This window comes from Euphorbia lathyris, chromosome 2, assembly GCF_963576675.1.
Source record: "Euphorbia lathyris chromosome 2, ddEupLath1.1, whole genome shotgun sequence".
NCBI classification, from domain to species: domain Eukaryota; kingdom Viridiplantae; phylum Streptophyta; class Magnoliopsida; order Malpighiales; family Euphorbiaceae; genus Euphorbia; species Euphorbia lathyris.
The window spans coordinates 103,720,013-103,735,089 of NC_088911.1; the positions used below are offsets into that span (position 1 = coordinate 103,720,013).

General features: G+C 33.3%; 2 protein-coding genes across 3 annotated transcripts; one reads left to right on the forward strand and one right to left on the reverse strand.

Annotated features, from left to right (window-relative positions):
* The first annotated feature begins 5,806 nt into the window (after positions 1-5,806).
* Positions 5,807-11,530, forward strand: LOC136219249 (inactive beta-amylase 4, chloroplastic). Of its 2 annotated transcripts, XM_066006576.1 has the most exons (10): positions 5,809-6,170; positions 6,704-6,832; positions 7,214-7,460; positions 8,345-8,565; positions 8,640-8,717; positions 8,808-8,967; positions 9,446-9,699; positions 10,058-10,127; positions 11,004-11,069; positions 11,230-11,530. In XM_066006576.1, the coding sequence occupies exons 1-10, from the start codon at positions 5,983-5,985 to the stop codon at positions 11,380-11,382; spliced, it is 1,566 nt and encodes a 521-aa protein (XP_065862648.1). In that variant the 5' UTR covers positions 5,809-5,982; the 3' UTR covers positions 11,383-11,530. The 2 variants fall into 2 exon arrangements, 1 of the variants encoding a protein (XP_065862648.1); XR_010684101.1 differs by lacking the exon at positions 10,058-10,127 and having other exon boundaries at positions 5,807-6,170; positions 11,230-11,301.
* On the reverse strand, positions 11,516-13,650 carry LOC136219250 (probable pectate lyase 22). The gene is made up of 4 exons (XM_066006577.1): positions 13,315-13,650; positions 12,484-13,218; positions 12,218-12,356; positions 11,516-11,878 (listed from the first exon to the last, which is right to left on the reverse strand). Exons 1-4 carry the CDS (start codon positions 13,410-13,412, stop codon positions 11,654-11,656), a joined length of 1,197 nt encoding a protein of 398 aa, XP_065862649.1. The 5' UTR covers positions 13,413-13,650; the 3' UTR covers positions 11,516-11,653.
* Positions 13,651-15,077: the final 1,427 nt, after the last annotated feature.

Consider the following 15,077-nt stretch of genomic DNA (forward strand, 5'->3'; position numbering starts at 1 on the left):
TGTCAACTGATTCAATACTCAAACCCATGTTTCCAAAAATAAATTTAAGTTGATGACCTGCTGGTAGATCCATGAATTGAATTGTTGGTGAACCTCATGAACTACGGAAAGGGACCTTTAGATCATACAAAATGAAGTTTCATTTATAGAAGAGTTAATACAATTCAACTCAAATTAATATCTTAAATAGTTTACAACATATAATGTAAAAATTAAAGTGAATTATAGCAGAAGAATTAAGCAATGTTGTCAACACGCGAACAATACATAGAGAAGAACCCACAGATATCACAATGATATTGGGAAGGGACCCATCAGGTCTGAAAATATATGCACCAGAAGGTTACTGCAAAATATCACTCACACATCAGCTGCCTGAACTTACATACCGAGAAATCAAAACTTGACCCATACTAGAGAAAGATAACTTTGCCGAATTGGGATATCAACCTAGTAAAAGGTAACCAAAAGTGGAAATCTGAAGCAACTTATAATGGTGAAAAAATTGTTATGTAAATAGTTTTGTAAATCGTTTTGAAAATAATGGTGGAAAAATCGTTTTGTAAATGTATAAGGACGCAATAAATTCATCATCTAGTTGGTTGATAAATATTATTTCTGTTTTTTGGTAGAGAGAGAAATAAGGTAGAGAGAAAGATGAGTTAGAGAGGGAAAGGTAAAAGGAAAGGGAAAGGGAAAGGAGGAAGAAGAGGGTATAAAAGTAATTTTATATTAGATTTTTAAATTTTGACTTTTTGGCCGGTCAAACTGCTGACATAGCATGCTGACTTCGCGTTGGCCGGTCTTTTTTACCTGCTATACACCAAAGTGGGAGGTCACCTATAAGTTCGTACATATTAGTGAGACAAATTGAAGGTTGTACATCAAAGTGTGATTTAGGGTAAATGTTGTACACCATGGGTGAAATTTACCCCATTATCGTCTAACCCTATTGACTTTCTTGGAATATGTAAACCTTAAGGGTGTAACTATTCGTGAGGCTAATTCTTGCATAAAACTAAGATATGAGAGACATATTTCAACTTTGTGTTACAAAAAATTTTTTATTCAAATTATGTTACACAAATATAGGAAAGTTAGAAACACTATTCCGACCAAGAAAATATATTTATGAAAATATTTCGACCTACATTAATTTTAGTCTGGTTAGTTAAGTTTCTTTATTTATTTTTTAAGTTGTGAGATAGTTTCTAATTGTTTTGTAGATAAAATTATTAATTATTATGATTCTTTAATATTCAAGATATATTAAATAAATTTTACCTTTTGAATGATAATGTATTTATGAAAATATTTTATTGTTTAATTATTGAATGCTATTTATGGGAATAGATTATAGCTAAGGTTGATGAACTTAGAACAATACACTGAATTAATAATCTTCTTGTATGCGATGCAAGTTAGAATTATCCTCAAAACATAGTTCTCTATACATGTATATCTAGTTAGTAAAGCTAAGCGTTAGAGAATAAATGGTGATTAAAGCCTTTTATTAGGTCTCCTTTTCAAAATTAAAATCTAGCGCACAAGATTCATTGGTTAGATATAAGTTGCGTAGAGAACTTACGTGTATTGATATTTCGAATTTCCTATTGATTTGTGCAATTAAAGTTACAAATATAGATCTATTTATTACAAATTGATTGCACCAGAATCAATTATTGTTAAGCTAAACAAAGACCTCAAACTTAATAAGGATAATTATGATGCCTGGAGCATCAAGATCCTATATGTGCTAGGAACATGATGTCCTTGAGCATTTAGAAATGGTCTTGGTTCAACCTGAGGAATGAACAACTGCTCAGTACTCGTCGCATCATACTTAGTGTTATAGATGATGACCTGACTAAGAAGTATCGTGAATATCAAACTGCCAAGGATCTCTGAAAATCCTTGGAAGATGCTTTTAGGGGTATCTCCATGACAAAGCTTCGGTCTCTGACCATCAAGTTTAATACCTATAAGAAACGATATTATCACACCATGAAAAAGCATCTTAGGCAGATGTTCAATATGATCACTCGACTTAATGTATTAGGTCATATAATGACAAATAAGCAACAAATTCAAGTAGTTGGGATCATATGAAAATGCATCTAACCCACTCAACAACCATTAAGACTTTCAAAGATGTCAGATTGCACTTTGAACTTGAGAAGGACCATTTGCTAGCATCAAAAGTAATGCTGAAGCCAACTATGATGTCTCTTTCTTAGATGGAAATCAATCCAACATACAAGGCAAGAAACAAGGACATTGGTAAAGGTAAGGGAAAAAGGAAAGACAAATAGACTGAGAAGTCTGAACAGAAAGGGAACAATAAGAAAAAGAGCAGCAAGAAGGTATATCTCACTAAACTGAAGTGTTATAACTTCTAAGAGAAAGGGCATTATGCAAAAGATTACAAATCCCCTAAGACACATAATATTAACTCAAAGATGAGCGAAATATGCTTATCTACCATTATTCTTTTAGCTAAATTCAGTGATATATGGATTGTTGATTCAGGTGCAACAATCACATGACTAAAGATTGAGACACCTTTATCAAGTTTCAATGGATCCAAGAAGGATCAAAGTGGATCCATGTAGGGAATAACTCTAGAGTTGAAGTTAAAGGGATCAGAACATGTAGACTGAACCTACAGGATGGACAAACTCTGCTTGTTTGTTCTGGAGATTCAAAGAAATTTAATTTATGTTATTATCTTGATGAAATTAGGTTAAAATTACTATTTTAAAGATGATGCTTTAAGGTTGTGCTTGGAAGATACATTTTATGGTTTTGGTTTTATTTGTAATGGTTTGACTGTTTTAGGCATTGATTTAGATATTGATGCAAATGGTAACTTTTCTTTGAATACTACTTCTTCTCTTGTGAGTGATTATGTTGTTTTATTATGGCACATTAGACTAAACCATATAGGGAAGGAACGTACGAATCGTCTTCTAAAGAAGGTTTATTGAGTAATTTAAGTAAACTAGAATTACCTCATTATCATTCATGCCTTAAAGAAAAAATGTTAAGAAAATCATTTTGAAAAGCCACCAGAGTTGAATATCCTTTGAAATCAATTCATTCTGGTGTATATGGTCTGATGAACACGAGGGCTAGGCATATCACCTATTATTTCATCACATTTATTGTTAAATATACGAGATATGATCACATTAATAGTTATGGCTGGCATAGGTTTCATTAGAAAAATCTATGACCTTGCAGTTACATTTTCTCAAACATCACTAGTAGAATCAAACCAACGAACATTATGTGCTATGGTAGGAATTACTAACCTCGTAATCCAAGAGAAAATAATTGTATTGTACCTTTTCCAAGCCAAACGATTAGGATATGTCAAGGCAAGAATTAGTAAATATCCATTAACAAAAACTAGTTTGTTCTTGGCACGCAGAGCGCGTTGAAACTCTCTACTCCATGAATGATAGTTACTACCATCAAGAAGTTGTCCAACCATCACTATGCTCGGATTTTTGCCTAAATGCATATAGTAATGACTATGCGAATTTAGCGATGAATCTGCTGGCGAAGATGGAGGCGGTACATTTGTTCTTTCACCCATTTATTACAAGACGAAACAAAATCGCAACAGATCTCATAGAACCAAAGAATAAGAACAATTGATTTCAAAATCGAAAGATGAAGACTAGAAAGTAAGAAGAAATCAAAGCAATTTCTTCATTAATGGAGAATTTCCAGATGAAATTAAGAAAAGATTGAAGAGAACAATCACGCAACAGCATGCTCTGATACTATATTAAGAATGAAATTGAAGAAAGCTGAGTTCACCAATAGTGAACGAAATCAAATTGAGACAGTATATAAAATTCCTAAAATACAAAAGTTCATAAGCTCAAAAAATTGGTTAACTTTCTTCTCTCTCTTCCTATTTATATTCTAATAACTAGTCGTTAGTAAAACACTTCATTTAGTCTAATGGAAAAACTTATCATTTTTCTTCCCAATTCCTAATATTAATCACCTTTATTTAAAGAAGAAAAAAAAATTATCACCAGATCCGAATGTGATTCGAACCCATGACTTCCCAAAGCATAGGTAAACTCTCAACCACTAGGCTAAAAATTTCACCACATTAATCACCTTAATTTATTTAAAGTAATCTATTATTCTCTAAAGTTGTTTGGAGTGTTTATTGCACTTGACTTGAACATTTTGGATGAAGTTGATATATTAAGTAACTAGTGATTACTAGAAGCATTTGGAACCAACAAAAACATTGGCAAAGAGTAAAGAATCCGCAAACTTAAATCAATAATGCATATTAGAGTTCCTTTCCTTTATCATGTTTATCCATTTGGATAACAATATCCACGTCACTTTTTCTTTTTTCTATTTCTTCTTCATTACGTAAATATTCCCTTCACCTTATAACATACCATGTCCATGTTGATGAATATATGATTACCAATTTTTCAACTATCTATTTATGCCTTTTCTTTTTTCTCTTTTTTAAGCAAATATTTTTCCATCTCAATTATATTCATTTAGTCATTGTGTTTTTAATGAATTTAAAAATTGTTATATATATATATATATAACGAAGTATTGAATATGTTACATTCACCTATATTAATATTTAGATTTTTTTTTATAGTTTATCCGATTTCTCGGTTCGAGAATCTTCGAGTACTCTTCAGATGAATCATCTTTTAATTAAAACTTTATGTGTACACTCGAAATCCAATTAACATTTAGATTTTACTTCTAATATTTTCATGCAGATCAATTTTAACCATATTTAACTAAAAATTTGGATTAGTTAATTTACTGTTATTTAATTATAACATCACACCTTTTTAAATATTAGTTATGTTTACTATATTACTAACACAATTAAATATTAACAAGTAAATATGACATATATAAGTTAATAATAATAATAAAAAAACTAATTTACTATGTTATTAATGTAGTTATAAATAACATATTAAAATGTAACAAACTGTTTTAATTTATTGATAAACTTATTTGGAATGTATGTAAAAAATTGCCGATTAAAACTAAAACTGATTAAGTTTAGAAGTTTTATTGTTTGATATATTATGAATGAATGTGCACTTCTCTAAAAATAATTTGAATAAATTTTAACTTTATAATTTTAATCAAATAAAAGAGACCCAACGCCATAAATTGGTGTTTATTTTATTTTATGTAATAATGTGTAAAATTATTTTCAATATTAGATACGTAGAACAATTTTACTCAAAACGTTATAAATGATATAATTATTTCTCTAATATTTGCAAGTCGGGCTTATTTTATCTATAACTGTAATTATATTTTATGCAATTATTGACCTCATCATCTCAATTCCACCTGATATTACTCCTTAAAAGAGCATAAAAAAATTAAGAAAATTTAAAATTTTTATCTCGTGTATATACATATCCTTGATTTAGTGTAACGCATTATAATTTTTTAACTTTTTTATTTGTTTCATCGTATGTATAAGTATTTTTGATATGTTAGTAAATGAAAATAGCATAATTTTTATGACTGTTTAGAGTGTTCCGATAATAAAGAATGAAAAGTTGGTCCAATTTTTAAACGTTAGGGGTAAAATTGGTACAAGTTACAAATCATAATATGAGAAGTAAAATTTCTTTTGGGTGCCAATATGTGTGGTATATTTACACTTTATTCTGAAAAAGGAAAACGTTGAAATGTTTAGTGTAAATTTCATAAAGTAAAAGAAGGGATTAGGGGCAAAATTGCAAAGGGAAAAAGGAAGGCCATAGAAAGTGAAAAAAAGAATACCTGAATGAAATAATAAGAAATCATAAACGGTTAACGAGCAAATGAAATCAAATCCACATAACAATTTATTGCCACTTCTCCCTCTCTAATGCACACACACAGAAGAAGAAGAAGAAGCAGAGAGGAGAGATCATCAATCATCGTCGCTTCCTCCAACTTCTTCAAATGGCAGTCAATGTTGGAGTTGCCCGAAGGTGCCCCGGCAGACGGTGCTTTACTTTAAGAGAGATGAGCTTTTTTGAGCGCCGGAAAACGCGAACCAATCTCCGAAACGTTTCGATTGTTCCTCTCTTCAAAAAGCCCCTCTTCTATCCTCGATGGCGATCGCTTTGCGGAAACCACCGCATTTTGAGGTCACTTCCTTCGCATTTTTCTCTCTGTACTTATTTCCTTGCAGAAATAGGGAATATAAACAGGACAAGAATAGTACGAAAATTATGAATTACAAGAGTTTTTTTCTTGGATTGTTAGCTACAATAGTATTTCTAAGTGTTTCAGTATTTGCTAGTTGAGTGAACAGAAACGGAAGAGCTAGTTTAATATTGATTGAGCTAATTTTTTTACCTTAAAAAACCATGCCTTCATACTCGTATTGGTATGCCTATTGAAATTCTTTTCTTAGTAATGGGAATATGATTTTTGTGGTAAATAGGTTGCCCGGGAAATAATTTTAATCACCGATTAATTTACAGTCTAGCAAACTAAATAAGTCTTTGATTGGCTGTTTTACACTGTTGTTTTTTCCCCATTAAAAATTCTGGAAGATTTCACTCTCCTCTAACAGTGATGTTTTAAATTTCTTCTCCTGGAAAAATATGCATATGCTTACATATGCTGATGACAAAGTTATTTTATTATATCTCATGATCTATGTTTGTTGTTGCAGTATGGATGCTCGAGAAAAATCAAGATCCACAATATTGGAATCCTCCAAGCATAAGAGAGTCCCCATATTTGTTATGATGCCAGGGGACATTTTTGGCATCGATTCTACTGGGAGTCCAAGGATCAGAAAGTAAGTTTCCTTACATATTTGTGCATTTGTACTCTTGCCAGTTTCATCTTATATCATAATTTGAATTCTTTCTTGCTGCATTTAAAGGCAGTACAGTCCTAGAAAATACGAAGCCAAACCACAACCCTACATGCTATTTGACTCATCAGTTTGATGTGTTATGTTTCGTTATAGGTAGCTATTTCATTATTCAAATTAGAATATCTTAACTTACAAGATTCCTACTAACTTATAGTACCCTGATGCAACGTGTCATATGCAGTAAGTTACATTAGTTCATAACTTCCTGTTTTTGCTTTTTAATGCCTAAAATTTTAAGATGCGTTCTCCTTTTTCAATCATGTAGCGAAATGTTTTACGTATTGCTTTTTCTTGTTGCAGAATCAAGGCTTTAACTATGTCTCTAAAAGCTCTCAAGTTGGCAGGTGTATATGGAATTGCGGTAGAGGTTTGGTGGGGTATTGTTGAGCGTTTTTCACCTTTGGAATATAATTGGTTCCTTTACGAAGAGCTTTTTAGATTGGTATCTGAGTCGGGGCTGAAGTTGCATATTGCTTTGTGTTTTCACTCGAACATGCACTTGTCTACTGGAGCTGGTGGTGTGAGTCTTCCACGGTGGATTCTAGAAGTATGTTACATTTCTATATATGTTTCTTTATGGCCTTGTTTGGATGGGGTGTCATTAAAGTATGGTAAGCTAAGGTAAGTTGAGTGAAGTATGGTAATGATGTATGAAATACCTTGTTGTGTTGGAAACAAGGTAAGGTAAGTGATTGTTTAATAATGTTAGTTGTAATTTGGTTTGAGGCTAAAGTAAGGTAAGGTTATATATAAATTACTTTTATATCCTTATAATAAAGTAAATAAAATAGAAAGTTGAGGGTAATATAGGAAAAGTAAAGTTACTAACCATGGCTACCTCCAAATTGCAGTGTAAGTAAAATCACCCAAATCTTACCATCACTTACCATTCTCCTTACTTACACCTCAAAACAACAAGGATATCCCCATACACTTACCTTACCTTACCATTCTCCTTACTTACACCTCAAAACAACAACGATATCCCCATACACTTACCTTACCTTACCTTCAAAAACTCTCAACCAAACAATGTGTAAAAAGCGTATAAAAAATTGTCAGTTAATTACTGGCTACTGCTGATGCATTGTCTTACTTGACTGCATTATCATCCCAGTGGAGTACTTACAGTAAATCATACCAGTGTGGTTGGGTTTCTAGGTGCATGCAATTCTGGTGTCATACAATGTTATATGTAGGGTCTTTCTTTTCATATTTAATGTTTCAGATGAGAATCTTTAAGTGGAACTAAAACTTGGTCCCTCTACAATTTTGTTTTTGTCTGTTATGGATAGACTTAATTACTTTGATGCATGAAGTTCTATTAGCTGATGGTGAATAGGAAATATTCATCAAATTGGAATCATTTCATTCTGATCAAGTTTAATTACTCAGCTACGACAGTCAAGCTAATGCATTCAATTCTTTCAGATTGGGGGTCATAATAAAGATATCTATTATCGAGATAAAATGGGGTTTTCCAATGATGATTATCTTACACTAGGAGTGGACCAGCTTCCTCTGTTTTCTGGCCGGACCGCCCTCCAGTGTTATGAAGACTTCATGATCAGTTTTGTCAACAAATTTGACTCTTTTATTGGTAACGTAATTGAGGAAGTAAGTGTTGGTCTTGGCCCTTCTGGAGAACTGAGGTACTCTAAGACGCTGTTTTATGGCCATAAGTGTAAGGCAATTTCAACATTTTATTTTCAATAAATCCATGCAGGTATCCTGCACATCCATCGGGTGATGGTAGATGGAAATTTCCTGGAATTGGTGAATTCCAGTGTTATGACAAGTACATGTATGTTAGTCTCATTTAAATTCATTCATTCATTCATCCTCTTATGTGAAATTGAAATTTTTAACATTTATGTGCTCGATTTACTCTTAGGATGGAGGACTTAAAGATGGCTGCTTGTGAGGCAGGACAACCTGAATGGGGAGATAGAGGACCTCAAAACGCGGGTTGTTATAACAGCCTTCCACCTGGTATTCCTTTTTTTGAAGATGGACAAGAGAACTTTCTTTCTGATTATGGCCGCTTCTTCCTTGTACGTATCCAGTGAAGTAACATAGTTTAATTCCTCTGCAAGGTTCTTGCACATTTTGAAACTTCAATTCCAGTTCAGTTAAACAATATCATTTGGTAGATTTTTTTAAGCATAAGGAGCTAATTTATAAATTACAATGCATAATTTTATCAATTTTTGAGATCAGTTTCATGGGAGAGGTATTACTCATTTATTTAGTACTTATGTTCCTTTGAAGCTTTCCCTTCTATGTGGTGTTTGGAACTGCCTATTATAGTTCCATTATAAATGGTAAAAATCTATGCAACTGCAGCACATAGTTGTGAATCTTTTATTGGTATAACTGAATGGCCTTTCTGCAGTGTTGAAAAATAGCTAGTGGATGTGGATATATGGTATTAGAGAATGATTATCAAGCACCAATTGCAGAGCATATTGAAAAATAACTTTACATTCATCAATTGCATTTGTAATCTTATGGTAACTTTGGTCTCTGTAGGAATGGTACAGTGGTAAGCTGATTTGTCATGCAGATGCTATTCTGGCAAAGGCAGCTAATGCCCTGAAGAAATATCAACAACACAGTCAAACTCCAGTTATATTAGTGGCAAAAATTGGCGGAATATATTGGTGGTACCAGACAGTATCGCATCCTGCTGAACTTACAGCAGGGTACTACAACACAGCTCTTAGGGATGGTTATGATCCTGTTGCTTCAGTGCTGTCTCGTCATGGAGCGGCCTTGCATATTTCGTAAGATTTTGTTTTTCATCGCCACTGTAATATGATAGATATGGAAATTACAATGTTCCTGTGGCCATTAATGTGGTGGTTAATGTTGGATTGACTTATTTCATCTTGCAAAATTTTCACTTGAAAGTTGAAACATGGGAAATGCATTATGTTGACTTTTTTTTAGTTTTTTTTTTTTTCTTTCCTGGATGATCAACAAAGCATGAGGCAAAACCAACTATCTTATACCAATACGATAGTCAGACTTTTTTGCATTTCAAACTATTTACTGGATTGTATTTCTGGTCTTCAACTTGTATATCCCTGGATGCACATAATTTCTGTAAGCATTTTCACATGTTCAATTATTTTGTTGTAGCTGCTTAGAAATGATGGATAGTGATACCCCACCAGCCTATTGCTGCAGCCCTGAAGGACTACTCCAGCAGGTGCGGGGTTCTTTCTTGTTGAATAACATTCTGCTTTTCTTCTATGGCCGTGGGATTTGACATCCCTGTCCTTTTAATTGCTGAGATCCTGTTGGACATGACACCCATCAGTCTGATCTAAATTTTGTCATATAAACTGATGAATTGTAACTATTACTTGTAATTTATATATTGAACCTACCATGTTAAGCCACACTTGAGATATCATTGTGTCAATAGCCGCAGATTGTTACTTCCATGGACATGCTCATTGGGTAAAACAATTATTTCCATTATGTGCAAAAGTTAGTTTGTTGGGCTCGTATTACTACTTTCTTACCTCCATGGCTGGACGGACACCCATTTATGCAGAAGTATACTCATGATATGCGTATGATTTCTCATTGATATGACAGTTTGTTAGTGTATGGCATTCTCTAACACAGTTTCTCATGAAGCCTTATTTCCTATCTTCCATATATATATATATATATATATATATATATGAGTTTAAATGGAATGCAATTTGCTTTGGCATTGGTTTTGGGTTTCTTTTCTACTACATAAACAGACGAGAAGATTGATAAGAGGTGTTTACATCAAAGTTAATATGGATTTATGACTTATCTCGTGTCAAATAATTCTGTACTTTTTCTGGCTGCCAAATGATCAGGATATAAAAAATATCTTCATGAAAAGCATTATGTATCTGGAAATTGCTCCATTCTTCCATTAGGAAACCTAAACAAATGAGTGGACTTATTGTATATTGCACATTAAGAAACATTTATAAGACTATTGTTTCCAAGAGTCAAGTTGCATGATTTTTTTAATCAATTGTTGAAATTACATCGATATGTATTCTACATTCCATTGAGTTGATTTTACCTCAACCAGATAAGAAGCATTGCAAAGAAAAGGATACATCTAATTGGAAGAAATACTAGTGAGCGGCTTGATCAGGTAAATTTCTTTTTTGTCTGGGCAAATTCTCTTTTACTTTCATTGTTTATTTGATATTTTTGCGCATATTTTGTTTCTCTTTGATTCCAAGTATATGTGTGTCCTCCTTTTGTGTCTCTTTCTTCGTAACTATAATTTATACCAGTATTTTCTCTTGCAGAAAGGACTAAGGAAAATACTTGCTTACTGTTGTAATCCACAGGCAGAGGCTGTAAGGTCATTTACTTATTTCAGAATGAATGATACAATTTTTGCGGTTGAGAACTGGAATAATTTTGTCCCTTTTGTTAGAAAGATGAGCACAGATTTGTAATTGACTTTTGAACCTTATCTAACCATCATTTTTTACTGTCTTGCCACGAAAAGCAGTATCTCTGCGCCTCTGATTTTTTTCCAAGTCATATGGGGGGGTTGTAGAAGCTCAATGTAAATTCCTAGTCATTGATTTGTCACTAAATGTTGATTGTCTGTTTTGCAACTTGAAGTTTATAGTGATGGGATGTAAAGAAATTAAAGCTTTATTTCCAAAATTGAATTAAGAAAAACTTACAAAAAAGGAAAAAGAAAGATTAGGTGGATAATATCTAGCAGTATTGTCCGCTCTGACAATTTAAAGCTCCAGAAGAAGGAGATATATTTGTTAAAAGCGAAGCTGGTCTAGCTACCATGCTTGATGCTTTAATGTAGCTTGCTGGACCTTTGTCACCCGAAGGAGTGAAGTAAGCTCCATTGAGCATTATATCACCATCTGATCTCCAATTCCAGTTCTTCCACTCTTCATCTTCGAGTGAGATTTCACGTTTGGTCACCTGAATGAGAATTAAAATAAAATCTATAAAGACTCGTATGCACTCAGGGTATCCACTGGTTAGCTAGTCAAAGTATCTTCATGGTTGTATCCATCGCAATGAGTTGAAAACTATTATAGCTTTTATAAGGTGTAGTGTTCATATGATTAGACATAAGTCATCATTTTGCTGTTCAGTTTTGACCTTATGAGGAATGGACTCTCACCATCCTATCCCTAATTAGGTTGCACACAGTCAATAATCTTAGTCTTAGAAGTAGTTTGATCATGCAATAAATTACCAATTCTAACAGTATTTAATTTATTAAATGTTTGTTAAATCTTTGCTACAGAAACTTGCCTCCTTTGTAGACTCGTTATCTGATGCAATAAAGACATTCCCTTGACTATTGATTGTTGGCTTGGCACTCCCACCTATTGCATACATTTTCCAGCCAGTGTATATGTTATTTACAATATGAAAATATCCAAATCTGCACCTGCAAAAGTTAGATATATTTAACAGATTAATCCCTGGAAATTCTTGGAATAAGTGGAAGAAATGAAAGCATGGTTAAGTTGCTGTTGTTCTTGCTGTTCTGGTATAGTTATAACAAATTCAGTTACCTAGGCATTCTTTGAGTCAGGCCTTCGCCAAAAAAGTTGAAAGCTATTGTCACTTGCATATTCTTGTCATCAAGGAAGTCATCACTATGACCCATAAGCATAACTTCATTATGGTGCAACATGTAGTTGTTTGATATTGTTATAGATGTTGAGCCGTTTATGGCATCGATTAGTCCATCACTGCAATTAGCTAGTGTGCAGTGATCGATCCAAACATCTCTTGCTCCAAATATGGATATGCCATCTCCATCTGAGTGTCCTCTTAAACCAGCATGGTTGGGTGAATCCCTCACTATTGCGTTTCCACCTGGTATGCAGTCACGTATGTAGATGTTATGGATGATAATGTTACTTACACCTTGAATGGTTATGCATGGTCCCTCTGCTATCTGGATGTTATACCCTCTTCCATCTACTGTCTTATATGAATTCATGACAAGTTCTTCCTTTAGCTTGATGACCATGTTGTGGTCAAAGATGATCCACAGTGGTTCTTCTTGAATGACACCATAGCGGATCGTGCCTCGAACTGGGTTTACAGGATCATCATTGTCAGAATCTGTAACCACATATAACTCACCATCTCGCCCCCCAACAGCATTGCGTCCGAACCCAATTGCACAATCAGCTAACCTTTTCCGGTTAGTTTCCCATTCAGAGTCACATCTCCAACAGTCATCAATTGGGTTACCTTTTCTGCATAATTCTTTCTCAGGCTGCCTTCTCCTTGAGCTCCTGTACAAATTACACACAAACAATAACTCAGAGGCGTACAGAACAAAAATTAGAAGATATAATCACTCATCTCAAGATTAACAGGTACGTGCTCACCACTCAGTTGCTTCTGATATATGGTTTGGTACATTTTGAGAACATGTGGAAACGGAAACTAAGAACATAACTAGATAGAGAAAACAGAAGGTTGGCATCTTATTATTGAGAAGATGATAGATGATTCGATATTTAAACTTATATAATGCCTGTAAGATTTTATGGTCCTGACGTGCATAGTATCAGAAAACTGATCAGGCATGATAAATGAACACAAGGTGCAATAATTGAGTAGAACAACAAGAGAAAGCGAGAGTTTTCATAAAATAAGAGAAATAGAAAAATGTGGATGCATTGAAGTGGGTTTTAAAACCATAGTTGCAAGTTGATCAGGTATCGCAGGGAAACCAATTGAATAGAGTGGAAATTTACCTTTATGGCTGACATGGGTTGGAGTTATTGTGAGCTTAGCATTAACGGTGGGAAATAAATTGCACCGGAAGAGTTGTTTTTTTATGGTATCAGTTGTGAGTACGCAGCTATATTTCCTATATTTCCTAAAAACTAAAAACCCACAAGCTTATATGTACGGACATGGTGGGGAAACTGTACTGATGTAGAGTAAATGATATGACATCAAAGACTTAGTGACCGAATAGTTAGCTAAGCTGCTATCCACTGTCCATATCAGCCGATTGTGGTTTGGAAACCAAAATTTATTCAATACTGTACATTGTTCTACTTAAATAGCCTCTATTCAATTTTGTCCTCTTCTTATCCTCATCAGGCTACTCTTGTGCATTTTCTATAGAAAAATCTTTTTCTTTTGAGGTGAGGTGGTTTTGGGGTGAGTTAATTCTTCATTTATTGTACTCAATGTTGGACCATGAGATATGGTTTTTTTATGGGTTTTTTTAAGAGGATGGTTCGAACCCACAACCTCCCACCTCTGATTTCAGAAACGTACCAAGTGACTACGGGGTATGTTAAGTATCACACATTGCTTAATTAAGGAGCTATAAAATACGTGGGTAAACTATTCCCAGGACCCATCAATTCTGTCTTACTTCCATTATGGTATTGAACTTCAAAACCAGACATTATGGCGCTTGGACCTTGGAGTATGTTGGCTATGTGATTCCTTTTATATATATATATAGATGAAGTAATCATTTCTTTTGAGGTATTTTTTTTGGATGTGTAATCAAATATGGTGGAGTTTCAGCCAATTAATCATTTGCATATATATTCTCATTCACATTTCATATTAACGTTCATATTAACGTTCGCTTAAAATTAATGCAATAGCAATCTTAAGCATGAATTATGGGCCAACCACAGTTAATTATCGTTTCTAAGAAAGGGAGTTCTTTGTTTGCCTTCTCACAGTGTAGCAGCAATATTTTTGTTCAATTCTCTTAGAATTTTTGTTCTGTTTTATGAAAAAACCAGAATTGTGTTCTGGGATTTAAACTTAACTTTCACTACAGTTGAGATAAATATAGGCTATTAAGTTATTGATTACTTGTTGGATTGTCCTTTTTCTTTTTTGATTATTTTGTTGCATGATAAAGAAATGTATGACTATATCACTCAAAACAGAATCCACTTGAGAAAAATCTTTTAGGCAATCAGAATTAGAAATGAAATCGGAATAGGAATGGTTTTTTTTGTTTTGTTTGGTTTAATCCAGAAACGGAATCCGATTCTTTTAATATTGTTTGGTTCTTTAATAGTCGGAAGTGGAATCAAAGTCGTTATATATATATATATATATATATCCACGTAATAATATTTTTTAAAAACTAATAATAATAATAATT